Source organism: Anomaloglossus baeobatrachus, chromosome 7, assembly GCF_048569485.1.
Source record: "Anomaloglossus baeobatrachus isolate aAnoBae1 chromosome 7, aAnoBae1.hap1, whole genome shotgun sequence".
Classification (NCBI taxonomy): domain Eukaryota; kingdom Metazoa; phylum Chordata; class Amphibia; order Anura; family Aromobatidae; genus Anomaloglossus; species Anomaloglossus baeobatrachus.
This window is the reverse complement of record NC_134359.1, coordinates 288,628,020-288,648,318: the sequence shown is the minus strand read 5'-3', so window position 1 is coordinate 288,648,318 and position 20,299 is coordinate 288,628,020. Positions and strand designations below refer to the sequence as shown.

The following is a 20,299-nucleotide window of genomic DNA, read 5'->3' as shown; positions in this document are numbered from 1 at the left end:
ATAACACTTCACATGTTTATGTTTTATGAAACTTTCCGGTGAACTAATTGCGGCACCTCCTCGATCTGGGGCTATGAGTGCCGTGTTTTGGCAGGTGACATGAGGTGGAGCGTGATACATCACAATCTCATCTGTTAGTGAAGGTTCCTAATGGGAGCGAAGAGTTTGTAGACGGGAACATTGAGATTGATTATGGTCATTGAGCAATCTAGACCGGCACCGACAGCGCTGCAGGGTGGAATGAATGGAATTGGATGGAAAACAATACAGGATCAGAATGTTTTTGGAAAAAGTCACGAGACCATAACTGCAACCGCTTGGTCACGCGACCGCTCTGCACTATCAATTATATGGACCTGTAATGAGCCATGTAGTGGACCCATACCTAGTGTCACAATTCCTCTGTGCAGAGCATCTTGCCTTTGGAGATGCTCTGCTGCACTTTCCTGTGTTACTAAGCTAGCAATGTGTTTGACAGCATGATTCCATGTTGGTGCTGATTGCTCAGGTGTCCCAGCTCCTGGTAATTGCTCAGGCTTCTTTACTGAGCATGCTCGCCCAGGATATTGCCAGTTGTAGTCTCTGGTTCTGCAGTTGTGCTGTTGGCTTGTGTGTCTTCTAGTGTTCTGATCTTTGCTCTCTGACCCCGGACTGTTATTTGACTCCTCTCTGCCCGCTCCCTATTTCTGTCGTGACCTCCTGCCTTTTGACCTTGGACAGTTACCTGACCATGTCTCTGTCTGCTCCATGAAGCTAATACGTACTCTATTGGAATTCTGACCCTCAGGCTGTACTTGATTACACTTCTGCTTACTCCCTGTGTTCTGATGTGTCCTCCTGTTTCCTGACCCCGGACTGTTCTTTGAATCCTCTCTACCTGCCCCCTGTTTCTATCGTGACGTCCTGCCTTTTGACCTTGAACAGTTTCCTGACCACGTATCTGTCTGCTCTATGAATCTAATACGTACTCTCCTTGACGTCTGACCCTCGGCCTGTACTTGACTACGTTTCTCTTTACTCCCTGTGTCCTGACGTGTGCTCCTGTTTCCTGACCCTGGCTTGTCTGACCCTTCGATCTATACCAGTGTTTCTCAAACTCCAGTCCTCGTGGCCCCCAACAAGTCATGTTTCCAGGATTTCCTTACTATTGAACACGTGATGGAATCATTGTCAAGGCATCACCTGTGCTATATTATGGAAATCCTGAAAACATGACCTGTTGGAGATTGTGACGACTGGAGTTTGGGAACCACTGATCTATACTATCCGTAAGTAGTGACTAGCATCATACCTAGGACATTGTCTCACTGATACAATGGCTGCCATAAAAAAAAGGAAAATAAAAAAAAAATATTATTTGGCTAAAAATCTTCTCCAGAAAAATAAAGCTATTAATTGAAAAATAAAAAAATAAAAAAGAACAATAATTACCCCAATTTTAGTATTATTTAGTATATTTTTTATATTTTTGATTATATTTATCATTTTTTTTAATTTAAAGGTTTTTTCCCCCAATTTCATAATGAGTATTATTGAATAGAGCTTGTAAATACAAACAACTTTGCAATTTACTGCTTATTAAAATGTTCAACCATTCTCGAGATATTAACACTTTTTCTTTTGTTTACAGCTCGTTGCTAAGGGGACCGACCACCTCTGCCAGACATTAGAACATTAGAACATTCTCAATGTTTACAAACTTACATGCTCGCAAACTCTTTTCTACTGGCTATGAATGCCATGTTTTGAAGCTGGAGGGCACAGTAACCTACTAAATCCTGGCTAGCTTCAGCGCAGTGCTTATAAGCTAGACAGCAGCGGTGGTCGGTTTCCAAGGCAACGAGCTGCAAACAAAATAAAAGTGTTAATATCTCAAGAACGGTTGGGAATTTTAATACGCAGTAAATTGCAAAAGTGCTTGTTTTTACAAGCTCTATCCAACAATATCCATATATGAAGTTGGGAAAAACCCTTTAAATGATCATTCAGCCCTAAAAGGATATTATTTATGCGTAGTTTCCAACTTTTTAGGAACTGGAGTTTATGCTAATATTTCTGGCTGCACATTAAAATGTCTATACTAATGTAGGTATGTATGTCTGTGCAATGTGTAGAGATCCCCTTTAAGTGAGCAATCCCTTAAATTCTTGCTGCTCAACTAGGAATCGGTTATTAAATCACAGGGCAATTAGCATTTTAAACACAGGACAAGCCCTGTGCTCTATTCTTAGCATTGCTAATGAATAACTCAGAGATTTACATGATAAAGAAACGCAACACCTACGAAGATAGAGTCCCATCCCAACATGGCCGCTGTGCAGCGCAGATCTGTCTCCTGATATTCGCGCTCCACCCCATCTGTAATACTTGCTGTAATTTATGCAAGCGATATTATTGTCTTAACCCACCTGGACTCGTTCCAGGCACCACAGCCCGCCTCATCGGGCCCGGGGTGTGTGGGTGGTCACCATGCTGCATTTATAAGGGGTTTTGTAATACTGGTTTCCAGCTCCCGGTCTTGTGACTCAGATCTTGTATCAAGTTAAGACTAAACTCCACATGATCAGACAATACAAGGACTATTGGGGAAAAGGTTTCTGTATGGAGGGTGGAGTTTTTTTCCCAATACAAAGCTCGAAACCCCCCGAAAAAACAAGGAGGTAAAATGACAACATTCTGTCTGCCTGCAACCACCACTAGGGGGAGCTCAAGAGCTTCCTGCATACTGCGCTCCTCATAAGTAGAAAGATAACATCAGCAGAGGCCGCCGGGCAGCACAAGCTAATATTATTCAAACCTTCCAATTTTATCAAGGCCTGTCACTGGTATTGAGGCACTATGACTGTTATAGATATGGGGGAACTGTGGCTCCTATAGTTATGGCACACTGTGGCTGTTATAGTTATGGGGCACACTGACATTGTTATGGGGCCAGCCACTTTGGCCGTCACTGTTATGAGGCAATGTGGTCATCACTGTTGTGGGGGAACTGTGGCCATCATTGTTATGGGGCATGTAGTCGTCACTGTTATGGGGCACTGTGTTCATCACTATTGGGGGGCACTGTGGACGTCATTGTTATGGGGCACTGTAGACGTCATTGTTATGGGGCACTGTGGACTTCATTGTTATGGGGAACTGTGGCTGTCATTGTTCTGGGGCACTGTAGTCGTCATTGTTATGGGGCACTGTGTTCATCACTGTTAGGGGGCACTGTGGACATCATTGTTATGGGGTACTGTGGACATCATTGTTATGGGGAATTGTGGACATCATTGTTATGGGGTATTGTGGACATCATAGTTATGGGGTACTGTGGTCGTAACTGTTATGGAGCACTGTAGTCATCACTGTTATGGGGCACTGTGGCCGTCACTGTTATGGGCCACTGTGTTCGTCACTGTTAGGGGGCACTGTGGACATCATTGTTATGGGGTATTGTGGACATCATTCTTATGGGGTACTGTGGTCGTAACTGTTATGGGGCACTGTATTCGTTGCTGCTATGGGGCACTGTGTTCATCACTGTTATGGGACACTGTGGACATCACTGTTATGGGCCACTGTAGTCGTCACTGTTATGGGGCACTGTGTTCGTCACTGTTATGGGGCACTGTGTTCGTCACTGTTATGGGGCACTATGGACATGACTGTTATGGGGGACTGTAGTCGTCACTGTTATGGGGCACTGTATTCGTTACTGCTATGGGGCACTGTGGAAGTCATTGTTATGGGGCACTGTAGTCGTCACTGTTATGGAGCACTGTATTCGTTACTGTTATGGAGCACTATAGTCGTCACTGTTATGGAGTACTATAGCCGTCACTGTTATGGAGCACTGTGGCTGTCATTATTATGGGGCACACTGACATTGTTGTGGGGCACACTGACATTGTTATGGGGCACTGTTATGGGGCACACTGACATTGTTGTGGGGCACCCTGGCTGGGTGGTCATATTGGGAGGACACCTCTCTCGCCGGTCTGTGCAGGGCTGGGGCAGAGCAGTCATTTGCTAATTACATATGGACATTGCTCGTTAATGTGACGGTAATTAATCCCCAATTACACGGCCGCCGCGGTGATCTGCGCCGATCACTCCTCACGACATGAATGTGCTGCCTATTTAGACACTGAGTCACTGGGAAATGACAGATAAATCCTCATTATCATGCATCAGATTGTGGAGCGGACATGGGTATGAGCTGATCCAGACACGCACCGCGGCCTGGCCCCGGACCAGGGGGGACTACAACCACCACCATACCAGGCCGCGGCACAAGACGTAACCCTCATATTATATATTAGAAAAGGAGGGAAGACAAAAGGTCACCACAAACTCAGGTGTGAGCGCCCCCTGCTGGGCACAGAGGGTAGATAGTGCTCCTCGTGGCCTCCACCACCACATCTGGAGCAATCAGACCCCTCCACTGATCCAATATGGCGGCGGCCCTGCTTCATGTGGTGTGTGATGTGAGGAGCAGATAGGGACGTGTATTCTGCCGGACGCTCATCACACGTTACTTCATTCATTCTCCTAATACCAAACACAAAAACTGCAGAAGAAGCATCAGACTCCCCCCAACACTAATATACAGGGAGCTGGGCCTATAAAGGGAGCGTATCATCAGACTCCCCCCAACACTAATATACAGGGAGCTGGGCCTATAAAGGGAGCGTATCATCAGACTCCCCCAACACTAATATACAGGGAGCTGGGCCTATAAAGGGAGCGTATCATCAGACTCCCCCCAACACTAATATACAGGGAGCTGGGCCTATAAAGGGAGCGTATCATCAGACTCCCCCAACACTAATATACAGGGAGCTGGGCCTATAAAGGGAGCGTATCATCAGACTCCCCCCAACACTAATATACAGGGAGCTGGGCCTATGAAGGGAACGTATCATCAGACTCCCCCCAACACTAATATACAGGGAGCTGGGCCTATAAAGGGAGCGTATCATCAGACTCCCCCAACACTAATATACAGGGAGCTGGGCCTATAAAGGGAACGTATCATCAGACTCCCCCCAACACTAATATACAGAGAGCTGGGCCTATAAAGGGAGCGTATCATCAGACTCCCCCAACACTAATATACAGGGAGCTGGGCCTATAAAGGGAACGTATCATCAGACTCCCCCAACACTAATATACAGGGAGCTGGGCCTATAAAGGGAGCGTATCATCAGACTCCCCCCAACACTAATATACAGGGAGCTGGGCCTATAAAGGGAACGTATCATCAGACTCCCCCCAACACTAATATACAGGGAGCTGGGCCTATAAAGGGAGCGTATCATCAGACTCCCCCCAACACTAATATACAGGGAGCTGGGCCTATAAAGGGAGCGTATCATCAGACTCCCCCAACACTAATATACAGGGAGCTGGGCCTATAAAGGGAACGTATCATCAGACTCCCCCCAACACTAATATACAGGGAGCTGGGCCTATAAAGGGAACGTATCATCAGACTCCCCCAACACTAATATACAGGGAGCTGGGCCTATAAAGGGAGCGTATCATCAGACTCCCCCCAACACTAATATACAGGGAGCTGGGCCTATAAAGGGAGCGTATCATCAGACTCCCCCCAACACTAATATACAGGGAGCTGGGCCTATAAAGGGAGCGTATCAGACTCCCCCCAACACTAATATACAGGGAGCTGGGCCTATAAAGGGAGCGTATCAGACTCCCCCCAACACTAATATACGGGGAGCTGGGCCTATAAAGGGAGCGTATCATCAGACTCCCCCCAACACTAATATACAGGGAGCTGGGCCTATAAAGGGAACGTATCATCAGACTCCCCCCAACACTAATATACAGGGAGCTGGGCCTATAAAGGGAGCGTATCATCAGACTCCCTGCAACACTAATATACGGGGAGCTGGGCCTATAAAGGGAACGTATCATCAGACTCCCCCCAACACTAATATACAGGGAGCGGGGCCTATAAAGGGAATGTATCATCAGACTCCCTGCAACACTAATATACGGGGAGCTGGGCCTATAAAGGGAGCGTATCATCAGACTCCCCCCAACACTAATATACAGGGAGCTGGGCCTATAAAGGGAGCGTATCATCAGACTCCCCCCAACACTAATATACAGGGAGCTGGGCCTATAAAGGGAGCGTATCAGACTCCCCCCAACACTAATATACAGTGAGCTGGGCCTATAAAGGGAACGTATCATCAGACTCCCCCAACACTAATATACAGGGAGCTGGGCCTATAAAGGGAGCGTATCATCAGACTCCCCCAACACTAATATACAGGGAGCTGGGCCTATAAAGGGAACGTATCATCAGACTCCCCCAACACTAATATACAGGGAGCTGGGCCTATAAAGGGAACGTATCATCAGACTCCCCCCAACACTAATATACAGGGAGCTGAGCCTATAAAGGGAACGTATCATCAGACTCCCCCCAACACTAATATACAGGGAGCTGAGCCTATAAAGGGAATGTATCATCAGACTCCCCCCAACACTAATATACAGGGAGCTGGGCCTATAAAGGGAGCGTATCATCAGACTCCCCCCAACACTAATATACAGGGAGCTGGGCCTATAAAGGGAACGTATCATCAGACTCCCCCAACACTAATATACAGGGAGCTGGGCCTATAAAGGGAATGTATCATCAGACTCCCCCCAACACTAATATACAGGGAGCTGGGCCTATAAAGGGAACGTATCATCAGACTCCCCCCAACACTAATATAGAGGGAGCTGGGCCTATAAAGGGAGCGTATCATCAGACTCCCCCCAACACTAATATACAGGGAGCTGGGCCTATAAAGGGACCGTATCATCAGACTCCCCCAACACTAATATACAGGGAGCTGGGCCTATAAAGGGAATGTATCATCAGACTCCCCCCAACACTAATATACAGGGAGCTGGGCCTATGAAGGGAACGTATCATCAGACTCCCCCCAACACTAATATACAGGGAGCTGGGCCTATAAAGGGAACGTATCATCAGACTCCCCCAACACTAATATACAGGGAGCTGGGCCTATAAAGAGAATGTATCATCAGACTCCCCCCAACACTAATATACAGGGAGCTGGGCCTATAAAGGGAACGTATCATCAGACTCCCTGCAACACTAATATACAGGGAGCTGGGCCTATAAAGAGAATGTATCATCAGACTCCTCCCAACACTAATATACAGGGAGCTGGGCCTATAAAGGGAGCGTATCATCAGACTCCCCCCAACACTAATATACAGGGAGCTGGGCCTATAAAGGGAACGTATCATCAGACTCCCCCCAACACTAATATACAGGGAGCTGGGCCTATAAAGGGAGCGTATCATCAGACTCCCCCCAACACTAATATACAGGGAGCTGAGCCTATAAAGGGAGCGTATCATCAGACTCCCCCCAACACTAATATACAGGGAGCTGGGCCTATGAAGGGAACGTATCATCAGAAAGTCACCTGTTATTTTACATAGTTTCTATGTTATTTTTTTTTATTTTACATTTTTGATATTTTCCATATCACTATCTATATAAACAGAATCATGCAACTTTCACACTGGCAACAAGTCCCAATAATATGCTCAATAATATGCTACCTGTTCTTCCAGTACAGAAGACTTTTCATCAGTCTCATTATCATCACAGCTTACAATGACTGATAACACCTCTATATACAGGATATAACACAGGATCCACCATTCACAATAGGTGATGTCACAGCTCACCTCCTCGTCTACAATGACTAATAACACCTCTATATGCAGTAGATAACACAGGATCCACCATTCACAATAGGTGATGTCACAGTTCACCTCCTCCTCCCGTGCAATGATTGATAACTCCTCTATATGCAGTAGATAACACAGGATCCACTATTCACATTAGGTGAGGTTACAGCTCACCTCCTGTACAGTGACTGATAACACCTCTACATACAGTAGATAGCATAGGATCCACTATTAATAATAGGTGATATCACAGCTCACCTCCTCCTCCTCTTGTACAATGACTGATAACTCCTCTATATACAAAAGATAACTCAGGAGCCACCATTCACAATAGGTTATATCACAGCTCACCTCCTCCCCCTCGTGTACAATAACTGATTGCACCTCTATATACAGTAGATAACACAGGATCCACCATTTACAATAGGTGATATCATAGCTCACCTCCTCCTCCTCCTGGTCAATAACTGATAACGCCTCTATATACAGTAGATAACACAGGATACATCATACACAATAGGAGATAGCATAGCTCACCTCCTCCTCCTGTACAATGACTGATTGCACCTCTATATACAGTAGATAACACAGGATCCAACAATCACAATAGGTGATGTCACAGCTCACCTCCTCCTCCCCTCACAATGACCTATGCCCTGATGAGAGCATTCCTATTAAATTCAGTACGGTCTGACTCAGTCTATTGCTCCTAATGTTCATGTGCCCGGTAGGAGCCTAATACTGAGCCTAGTGGCCGGAGTGGAAAATACAATTTTTAAAATAGTGATGTATAAAATAAAAAACAAACATTTTCTCTAATACATGTATTAAATACATTATATTTATTATTATATTTATAATACTGGTGTCCCCTTATGAGGCCGAGGGACCTTTGGGCTCTCTGGACCACCAGGACATGGGTACAGCTGCGGCCCCCTCTGGACCACCTATTGCCCCCCAGCCTATGCTGGGAACATAATGTCACATGTGCTAAAATGAAAAAAAAAAAAATGTTGGACTAACAGTCCAGAAACATCATCAAGACTTCTTTTACATGATATAAAGGCACCAAGTATATATAAAAAAAATGCCCCCAAAAGCCATTAATGACCCCCAATCTCTGGATCCTGGTTCTGGTCATCCATTCGGGCTGTTCTTAGAGGATCCATCAAGCTCAGGAGGATTGTGGATGTCCTCCATGTCTTTGGTGCTCATTCGTATTCCCATCCTGCCCCCTAGTGGTCGGAGCCTGAAATTCTGAGTGTCCAGACTATGCTGCATGCTACGATTTTAACAGAGGGGAAGGGGTCATAATAAGAGATGAGTGGATCAGGGAAAGTTCGGGTTCGCCAGAAAGTTCGCCGGACTTTAGTTAAGGGTTCGGTTCGGAACTTGACCCCATATAAGTCAATGGAGACCCAAAGTTCTGTGCTGTAAACTGGTTGTAGTAAGGGCTAGGGGGCTGCAAAAGAAAGCAAAATGGAGGCAATTGCCTTGCAAACATGCGGATATGGAGTAAATAAAAAAAATGACGTGGGCTCCAGCCTATTTTTGATGACCAGCACAGATAAAACAGACAGCTATGGGCTGCAACCCTCAGCTATCAGCTTTACCTTGGCTGGTTATCAGAAATTGAGCAGATCCCAAGACATTTTTAAAAATTATTTAAATAAATAATTAAAAAAAACAGGTTGGGTCCACATTATTTTTGATAAGCAGCTAAGATAAAGCAGACAGCCGGGGGCTGGTATTATCAGGCTGGGAAGGCCCATGGTTATTTGGCCCTTCCCAGCCTAAACATAGCATCCCGCAGTCGCTCTAAAAGTGTTGCATCCATTAGATGCACCAATTCTGGCGCTTTGCATGACTCTTCCCGATTGCTCCGGTGTGGAGGTAATTTGTGGGATTGATGTCAGCTGTGAATTGACAGCTGGCATCAAGCCTGAGGGTTAGTAATGGAGAGACATCTATCAGACACCCCCATTACTAACCTGGCAAGTGTAGAGTTAAAAAAAAAGGACAAAGAAACAGTGAAAAAATAGTTTATGTGAATAAAGAATCCGACACACTCCCCCGTTCACCAATTAATGACTTCAAAATAAATCCAGGAAGTTCCACCGTAATCTGAAGAGTAACGTCCCACGACGCCCATCGATTGCTATGGAGCTACGTCCTGAGAATGTTTTCAGAACCAGGCTCCTTAGGGCATTGCCTGTCAGCGGCAGGCACCAGGTACAGAATTGCTCATGAGCATGACAAGTAGTGACCTATGGAGCCTCGTTCTGAAAACGCTCCATAGCAATTGATGGGCGTCATGGCACATTACGCTTTGGATTACGTTGGGGAGTGTGTGGCAGCCTTTATTCAAATAAACATTTTTCCTTGTGTGTCTGTGTTTTTAACTCTACACTTGCCAGGTTAGTAATGGGGGTGTCTGATAGACGCCTCTCCATTACTAACCCCAGGGCTTAATGCCAGCTGTAAATTCCCAGCTGAGATCAACCCCAAAAGTATTACCTCAATTGCCACTGCACCAGGGCAATCGGGAAGAGTAGGGTACAGAGCCAGAATTATAGCATCTAATGTATGCGCCACTTCTGGGGCGGCTGCGGGCTTCTATTTTTAGTCTGAGGAGGGCCAAATAATCATGGACCTTCCCAGCCCGATACTGGCCCCCAACTGTCTGTTTTACCTTGGCTGGTTATAAAAAATAGTGGGACCCCACACCATTTTTTAAAAATTATTTAAATAATTTTAAAATATGGCATGGCATCCGCTGTATTTTTTATTTCCAGCCAAAGTAAAGCAGACAGTCAAAGGTTGCAGCCCGCAGCTGTCTGTTTTACATGCTCTGGTTATTAAAAATATGGGGGGAACCCACAAATTTTTTCAAATTATTTAAATAAATCATTTTAAAAATGTAAATCATTTTTAACAGCATCCAAGGTAAAGCAGACAGTTGGGAACTGGTATTATCAGGCTGGGGAGGCCCATGGTTATTTGGCCCGTCTGAGCCTAAAAATAGCAGCCCGCAGTCACCCTAAAAGTCTTTTTTATTTAATCTTTAGTATTCATAACAGCGTATTGTCATCTTTCACATGCAAAAAAGCTTGTTGATTGGCTGCGCTGCAACTTTTCAATAAACTTTATTAACAAACGAACAGCACCTGAAATCCGAACTCGGACACAGACTTTTTTTTAAAAGTCCTTGTTTGAGTCCTGATGTCCAGTAGAAACCCCGAACTTTATAGTTGGGGTTCACTTATTCCCAGTTGTTATAAACACCCCAATCTATTAAACGGAGCAGGGAGCAGTTCTAAAGAACATTTCTTCCACTGGAGGACCCAGAAAAAAAAAGAGAAAAAAAGGGAACCAGCACGATCTGAAATTGGCATGCATCATATAAAAAGTGAAAATTCACAAATTTATTCCAACTGTACTATAATAAAAAAATGAGATTTTTAGCAAATAATTGATCAATTTTTTGAGCCACCCCTGCCAACGTCACGGCAAATCTCAATAGGGGGGTCCTACTCTACATTCTGTATTTCATGTGCCATGCGGCCTCCTGGATAAAGTTAAAAGCAGAACCATAATGGAGCACACATACCTGCAACCTGTATATAGCCGCTTCCATGTTGCAAAAAAGGCACTTGTGGATAGAGACCAGCCCAGGTCCCAGCATGTGGAGCAAGCCCTACACATACCAGGACTATATCAGAACTGATCCTCCCAGTGTCAAACAGCAACCATTGATAAAGGCGGACCAGATCCAAGAATGGTGCTTAATTAGCATTGCCTGTGGAAAGGGGTGAGGTAACTGAGTCTGAACAGCTACCAACAGGAGGAATATATTGCAAGCCAAAATCAGGCGTGCATGGTATGGTGTTGGTCAGGCACCAGATTTGTAGCATAACTACGGTCAAAACAGAGAAAAAAAAAAAAAAAAAAAAAATGTCCGCCTTTATCAATGGTTGCTGTTTGGCACTGGGATGATCAGTTCTGATATAGTCCTGGTATGGTGCAGAGCTTGCTCCACATGCTGGGACCTGGGCTGGTCTCTATCCACAAGTGCCTTTTTTGCAACATAGAAGCGGTTATATACAGGTTACAGGTATGTGTGCTCCATTATGGTTCTGCTTTTAACTTTATCTAGGAGGCCGCATGGCACATGAAATACAGAATGTAGAGTAGGACCCCCCTATTGAGATTTGCCGTGACGTTGGCAGGGGTGGCTCAAAAAATTGATCAATTATTTGCTAAAAATCTCATTTTTTATTTTTTTTTATTGTAGTACAGTTGGAATAAATCTGTGAATTTTCACTTTTTATATTATGCATGCCAATTTCAGATCGTGCTGGCTCCCCTCTCTCACTGGAGGACCCAGTGTAATACTTCATCTCGCCTGTGGTGGCACTGCAGGGAGATTGAACACTTCCAGCTGGATCGCACCACAGATGATCGCTGTGATCGGTGATCCTTCTACACCCTTATACCAAGGAGTGATTGTGTAGAGAGGAAATCTCCTGCTACATTATCCAAAGTAGAGCTGAATGCTGCGCAGAGGGTGTACTTACTAATAAGCAGGGGTGACCGAGTGACAAAAGACCAAAGATGGCGGAATATATTCCCAAACTAAAATCCAACTTACTTGACGGAGATTGAGAATTCCCCCGGAGAGCTCTCACTGTCTCTGATCAGGAACGCTCCTATAAACCTCCGATTCAGCAGGATTCCTTCAGCCACTTGTCTGGAGATCCGACCACTATACCACCTGTACGGAGACACAAGAATCCGGAATATAGTGCTGCTATAACCTGGGCATCTCCTGTATATAATTATATATGTACAGCTGGTATAACCTGGGCATCTCCTGTATATAATTATATATGTACAGCTGGTATAACCTGGGCATCTCCTGTATATAATTATATATGTACAGCTGGTATAACCTGGGTATCTCCTGTATATAATTATATATGTACAGCTGGTATAACCTGGGCATCTCCTGTATATAATTATATATGTACAGCTGGTATAACCTGGGTATCTCCTGTATATAATTATATATGTACAGCCGGTATAACCTGGACATCTCCTGTATATAATTATATATGTACAGCTGGTATAACCTGGGTATCTCCTGTATATAATTATATATGTGCAGCTGGTATAACCTGTGCATCTCCTGTATATAATTATATATGTACAGCTGGTACAACCTGGACATCTCCTGTATATAATTATATATGTACAGCTGGTATAACCTGTGCATCTCCTGTATATAATTATATATGTACAGCTGGTATAACCTGGGCATCTCCTGTATATAATTATATATGTACAGCTGATATAACCTGGGTATCTCCTGTATATAATTATATATGTATAGCTGCTATAACCTGGGCATCTCCTATATATAATTATATATGTACAGCCGGTATAACCTGGGCATCTCCTGTATATAATTATATATGTACAGCTGGTATAACCTGGGTATCTCCTGTATATAATTATATATGTACAGCTGGTATAACCTGGGCATCTCCTGTATATAATTATATATGTACAGCTGCTATAACCTGTGCATCTCCTGTATATAATTATATATGTACAGCTGGTGTAACCTGGGCATCTCCTGTATATAATTATATATGTACAGCTGGTATAACCTGGGTATCTCCTGTATATAATTATATATGTACAGCCGGTATAACCTGGGCATCTCCTGTATATAATTATATATGTACAGCCGGTGTAACCTGGGCATCTCCTGTATATAATTATATATGTACAGCTGGTGTAACCTGGGCATCTCCTGTATATAATTATATATGTACAGCTGGTATAACCTGGGTATCTCCTGTATATAATTATATATGTACAGCTGGTATAACCTGGGCATCTCCTGTATATAATTATATATGTACAGCCGGTATAACCTGGGCATCTCCTGTATATAATTATATATGTACAGCTGGTATAACCTGGATATCTCCTGTATATAATTATATATGTACAGCTGGTATAACCTGGGCATCTCCTGTATATAATTATATATGTACAGCTGCTATAACCTGGGCATCTCCTGTATATAATTATATATGTACAGCTGCTATAACCTGGGCATCTCCTGTATATAATTATATATGTACAGCTGCTATAACCTGGGCATCTCCTGTATATAATTATATATGTACAGCTGGTATAACCTGGGTTATCTCCTGTATATAATTATATATGTACAGCTGGTATAACCTGGGTATCTCATGTATATAATTATATATGTACAGCCGGTATAACCTGGGTATCTCCTGTATATAATTATATATGTACAGCTGCTATAACCTGGGCATCTCCTGTATATAATTCTATATGTACAGCTGGTATAACCTGGGCATCTCCTGTATATAATTATATATGTACAGCTGGTATAACCTGGGCATCTCCTGTATATAATTATATATGTACATCCGGTATAACCTGGGCATCTCCTGTATATAATTATATATGTACAGCCGGTATAACCTGGGTATCTCCTGTATATAATTATATATGTACAGCTGGTATAACCTGGGCATCTCCTGTATATAATTATATATGTACATCCGGTATAACCTGGGTATCTCCTGTATATAATTATATATGTACAGCTGCTATAACCTGGGCATCTCCTGTATATAATTATATATGTACAGCTGCTATAACCTGGGCATCTCCTGTATATAATTATATATGTACAGCTGCTATAACCTGGGCATCTCCTGTATATAATTATATATGTACAGCTGGTATAACCTGGGTTATCTCCTGTATATAATTATATATGTACAGCTGGTATAACCTGGGTTATCTCCTGTATATAATTATATATGTACAGCTGGTATAACCTGGGTTATCTCCTGTATATAATTATATATGTACAGCTGGTATAACCTGGGTATCTCCTGTATATAATTATATATGTACAGCCGGTATAACCTGGACATCTCCTGTATATAATTATATATGTACAGCTGCTATAACCTGAGCATCTCCTGTATATAATTATACATGTACAGCTGGTATAACCTGGGCATCTCCTGTATATAATTATATATGTACAGCTGGTATAACCTGGGCATCTCCTGTATATAATTATATATGTACAGCTGATATAACCTGGACATCTCCTGTATATAATTATATATGTACAGCCGGTATAACCTGGACATCTCCTGTATATAATTATATATGTACAGCTGCTATAACCTGAGCATCTCCTGTATATAATTATACATGTACAGCTGGTATAACCTGGGCATCTCCTGTATATAATTATATATGTACAGCTGGTATAACCTGGGCATCTCCTGTATATAATTATATATGTACAGCTGGTATAACCTGGGCATCTCCTGTATATAATTATATATGTACATCCGGTATAACCTGGGCATCTCCTGTATATAATTATATATGTACAGCTGGTATAACCTGGGCATCTCCTGTATATAATTATATATGTACAGCTGGTATAACCTGGGCATCTCCTGTATATAATTATATATGTACATCCGGTATAACCTGGGCATCTCCTGTATATAATTATATATGTACAGCTGGTATAACCTGGGCATCTCCTGTATATAATTATATATGTACAGCTGGTATAACCTGGGCATCTCCTGTATATAATTATATATGTACATCCGGTATAACCTGGGAATCTCATGTATATAATTATATATGTACAGCTGGTATAACCTGGGCATCTCCTGTATATAATTATATATGTACAGCTGGTATAACCTGGGCATCTCCTGTATATAATTATATATGTACATCCGGTATAACCTGGGCATCTCCTGTATATAATTATATATGTACAGCTGGTGTAACCTGGGCATCTCCTGTATATAATTATATATGTACAGCCGGTATAACCTGGGCATCTCCTGTATATAATTATATATGTACAGCTGGTATAACCTGGGTATCTCCTGTATATAATTATATATGTACAGCTGGTATAACCTGGGCATCTCCTGTATATAATTATATATGTACAGCTGGTATAACCTGGGCATCTCCTGTATATAATTATATATGTACAGCTGGTATAACCTGGGCATCCCCTGTATATAATTATATATGTACAGCTGGTATAACCCGGGCATCTCCTGTATATAATTATATATGTACATCCGGTATAACCTGGGCATCTCCTGTATATAATTATATATGTACATCCGGTATAACCTGGGTATCTCCTGTATATAATTATATATGTACAGCTGATATGACCTGGGCATCTCCTGTATATAATTATATATGTACAGCCGGTATAACCTGGGCATCTCCTGTATATAATTATATATGTACAGCTGGTGTAACCTGGGCATCTCCTGTATATAATTATATATGTACAGCTGGTATAACCTGGGCATCTCCTGTATATAATTATATATGTACAGCTGGTATAACCTGGGCATCCCCTGTATATAATTATATATGTACAGCCGGTATAACCTGGGTATCTCCTGTATATAATTATATATGTACAGCTGATATGACCTGGGCATCTCCTGTATATAATTATATATGTACAGCCGGTATAACCTGGGCATCTCCTGTATATAATTATATATGTACATCCGGTATAACCTGGGTATCTCCTGTATATAATTATATATGTACAGCTGATATGACCTGGGCATCTCCTGTATATAATTATATATGTACAGCCGGTATAACCTGGGCATCCCCTGTATATAATTATATATGTACATCCGGTATAACCTGGGTATCTCCTGTATATAATTATATATGTACAGCTGATATGACCTGGGCATCTCCTGTATATAATTATATATGTACAGCCGGTATAACCTGGGCATCTCCTGTATATAATTATATATGTACAGCTGGTGTAACCTGGGCATCTCCTGTATATAATTATATATGTACAGCTGGTATAACCTGGGCATCTCCTGTATATAATTATATATGTACAGCTGGTATAACCCGGGCATCTCCTGTATATAATTATATATGTACATCCGGTATAACCTGGGTATCTCCTGTATATAATTATATATGTCCAGCTGATATGACCTGGGCATCTCCTGTATATAATTATATATGTACAGCCGGTATAACCTGGGCATCTCCTGTATATAATTATATATGTACAGCTGGTATAACCTGGGCATCTCCTGTATATAATTATATATGTACAGCTGGTATAACCTGGGCATCCCCTGTATATAATTATATATGTACAGCTGGTATAACCCGGGCATCTCCTGTATATAATTATATATGTACATCCGGTATAACCTGGGCATCTCCTGTATATAATTATATATGTACAGCTGGTGTAACCTGGGCATCTCCTGTATATAATTATATATGTACAGCTGGTATAACCTGGGCATCTCCTGTATATAATTATATATGTACAGCTGGTATAACCTGGGTATCTCCTGTATATAATTATATATGTACAGCTGGTATAACCTGGGCATCTCCTGTATATAATTATATATGTACAGCCGGTATAACCTGGGCATCTCCTGTATATAATTATATATGTACAGCCGGTATAACCTGGGCATCTCCTGTATATAATTATATATGTATAGCTGGTATAACCTGGGCATCTCCTGTATATAATTATATATGTACAGCCGGTATAACCTGGGCATCTCCTGTATATAATTATATATGTACAGCTGGTATAACCTGGGCATCTCCTGTATATAATTATATATGTACAGCTGGTATAACCTGGGTATCTCCTGTATATAATTATATATGTACAGCTGGTATAACCTGGGCATCTCCTGTATATAATTATATATGTACAGCCGGTATAACCTGGGTATCTCCTGTATATAATTATATATGTACAGCTGGTATAACCTGGGCATCTCCTGTATATAATTATATATGTACAGCTGGTATAACCTGGGCATCTCCTGTATATAATTATATATGTATAGCTAGTATAACCTGGGCATCTCCTGTATATAATTATATATGTACAGCTGGTATAACCTGGGCATCTCCTGTATATAATTATATATGTACAGCTGGTATAACCTGGGCATCTCCTGTATATAATTATATATGTACAGTTGGTATAACCTGGGCATCTCCTGTATATAATTATATATGTACAGCTGGTATAACCTGGGCATCTCCTGTATATAATTATATATGTACAGCTGGTATAACCTGGGCATCTTCTGTATAAAATTATATATATAAATGATGCTACAGATCAAATTGTAACAAAAAATGGAAACAAAATTTTCTAAATATCAGGATTTATTCCGTCTGGTCTAGAGACTACCATTGAGCACATCTGGGATATTGGTAAATACACAGGAGCTGCCAGCAGAGGATCTTGATGATTTGCACAAGTGCATTCAGCGGTATAACCTTCCTCGGACAACCGTTAATAACCTCAGTGATAGCAGCGGCCTGTGATTTCCATCATTTCAGCACTTCTTGGTGATGCAGTCTCAGTGCTGAGGAGTGTGCATAGCTGGTAGCAATGAGCAAACCGTGCAGCACCGCACTGCTAGTGCTCCCTACAGATAACATATATGAGGGGCTGCTGATAAGTCTTTGGCTTTGTGATCTTGCCAAATTTAAAATGGGCCACTTCAGCCCCAATGATGAGGAACGTCCTGGACGACTGAGAGTGGTTGTTGTTCCGGAGATCGTCGATGCTGCGCACAACCTCATACCGGAGAATCCACCAATTTCAGCTAAAGCAATAGCGGACATCATGGGGATTTCCCGGGAACGTTTGTGTCATTATCCATGAACATGTGGACATGAGGAAGCTTCTACAAAGTGGTCCACAAATGTCTGACAACAGATCAGAGAAGCAGCGAGTGACAACTTTCCGCTCCATTTGTCAGTGTTTCCGGACTGATAACAACTTCCTGGATCACTGGTCACTATGGATGAGACCTGGATTTATTTGTATGACCCTGAAAACAAGGAGCAGTTAAAAGAGTGGAGGCACAGTGGTTCTCCTCATCCAAAGAAGATCAGGGGCAAAAATCAGCCGCTAAGGTGATGGCGTCTGTGTTCTGGGATAAAGAGGGTGTGCTGATAGTGGACTACCTTCAAAAGGGTTCCACCATCAATGCAAGGTATTACATTGGACTTTTGGCCCAATTGAAGGCAGCTCTGAAGGCCTAAAACTGTCCAAAGGAATCTTGTTCCTACAAGACAATGCCTCCACTCAACTGCACAAGTGACCACGGCAAAACTGGCAGAGCTGGGCCTTCAGCTGGTGACCACCAACCTTATTCACCAGATCTAGATCCCTCCAACTATCTTCTGTTTCCAAACCTGAAGAAACACCTCAAGGGTAACAAATTTCACACCATTTCTGATGCCATGGCTGCTACGGATGCCTGGTTTGAGGCACAACCAAAATCCTTCTTTTTGCTAGGCTTAAAGAACTTGGAATACCGATGTAAGAAGTGTGGTGACATCAGTGGAGAGTATGTGGAATAAATGGAAAGTTTCACAATCCTATCTCGTTTCTTTCTGGGTAAAGCCAAAGACTTATCAGCAGCCCCTCGTAACGTACCACTGGTTTTGCACTGGTTGATGTGGTTTAAGTTTCCTATTCGTACATCTGTAACTTCAGGGAAATACAGAAGCGAGGACGAGCCGTGGGCAGGTGCATGCGAGGAGGTAACACTCTACTTACGGATGGGGTTTCACTTTGATATAATTTTTTGGAACAAAACCTTCCATGCCATAAAGTTCTGCCTTGTACCAATTCTGGTCGTCCTCCATGTTAAGAATCTGAAAGAGAAGACGGGGTTCAGAAATATTAACACTTTGGAGCAGCTATCTGTCTATATGTCTATCCACCTATCCATCTATCTATCTCTATACACACATTTTTATATATATATATATATATATATATATATATATATATACACACACACATACAGTTGAAACCAGCTATTTTTGTCCACAAGACACATCTGCAGGTTTTTCCCTCCCCGCTCTATACAGACACATCTGCAGGTTCTTCCCTCCACTCTCTATGAAGACACATTTGCAGGTTTTTCCCTCTGCTCTATATAAAGACACATCTGAAGGCTTTTCCTTCCTCTCTCTATACAGACACATCTGCAGGTTTTTACCTCCACTTTCTATATAGACACATCTGCAGGTTTTTTTCCTCCGCTCTCTATACAGACACATCTGCAGGTTTTTCCCTCCGCTCTCTATACAGACACATCTGCAGGTTTTTCCCTCCGCTCTCTATACAGACACATCTGCAGGTTTTTCCCTCCGCTCTCTATATAGACACATCTGCAGGTTTTTCCCTCCGCTCTCTATACAGACACATCTGCAGGTTTTTCCCCCCGCTCTCTATACAGACACATCTGCAGGTTTTTCTCACTATCTGACATGAAATCAGAATTAACCTTTCTCATTTTAGTTCAATCAGGAACCAAAATTATTTCTATTTGCCAAATTCCTAGAATAATGAGAGAATGTTTTCAGCCATTTTTATTCCTTTCTGCAGTCA

At 42.3% G+C, this 20,299-nt stretch overlaps 1 protein-coding gene across 2 annotated transcripts in view; it reads right to left on the bottom strand.

Annotated features, from left to right (window-relative positions):
- The window catches only part of GRAP (GRB2 related adaptor protein), a 53,824-nt gene that overhangs the window by 27,100 nt on the left and 6,425 nt on the right, over positions 1-20,299 (bottom strand). For both annotated transcript variants that reach the window (XM_075318343.1, XM_075318345.1), the window contains exons 3-4: positions 19,460-19,557; positions 12,389-12,511 (exon numbers count right to left, since the gene is read on the bottom strand). In XM_075318343.1, coding sequence (XP_075174458.1) covers positions 12,389-12,511; positions 19,460-19,557 — 221 coding nt within the window. The remainder of the gene's footprint in view (positions 1-12,388; positions 12,512-19,459; positions 19,558-20,299) is intronic.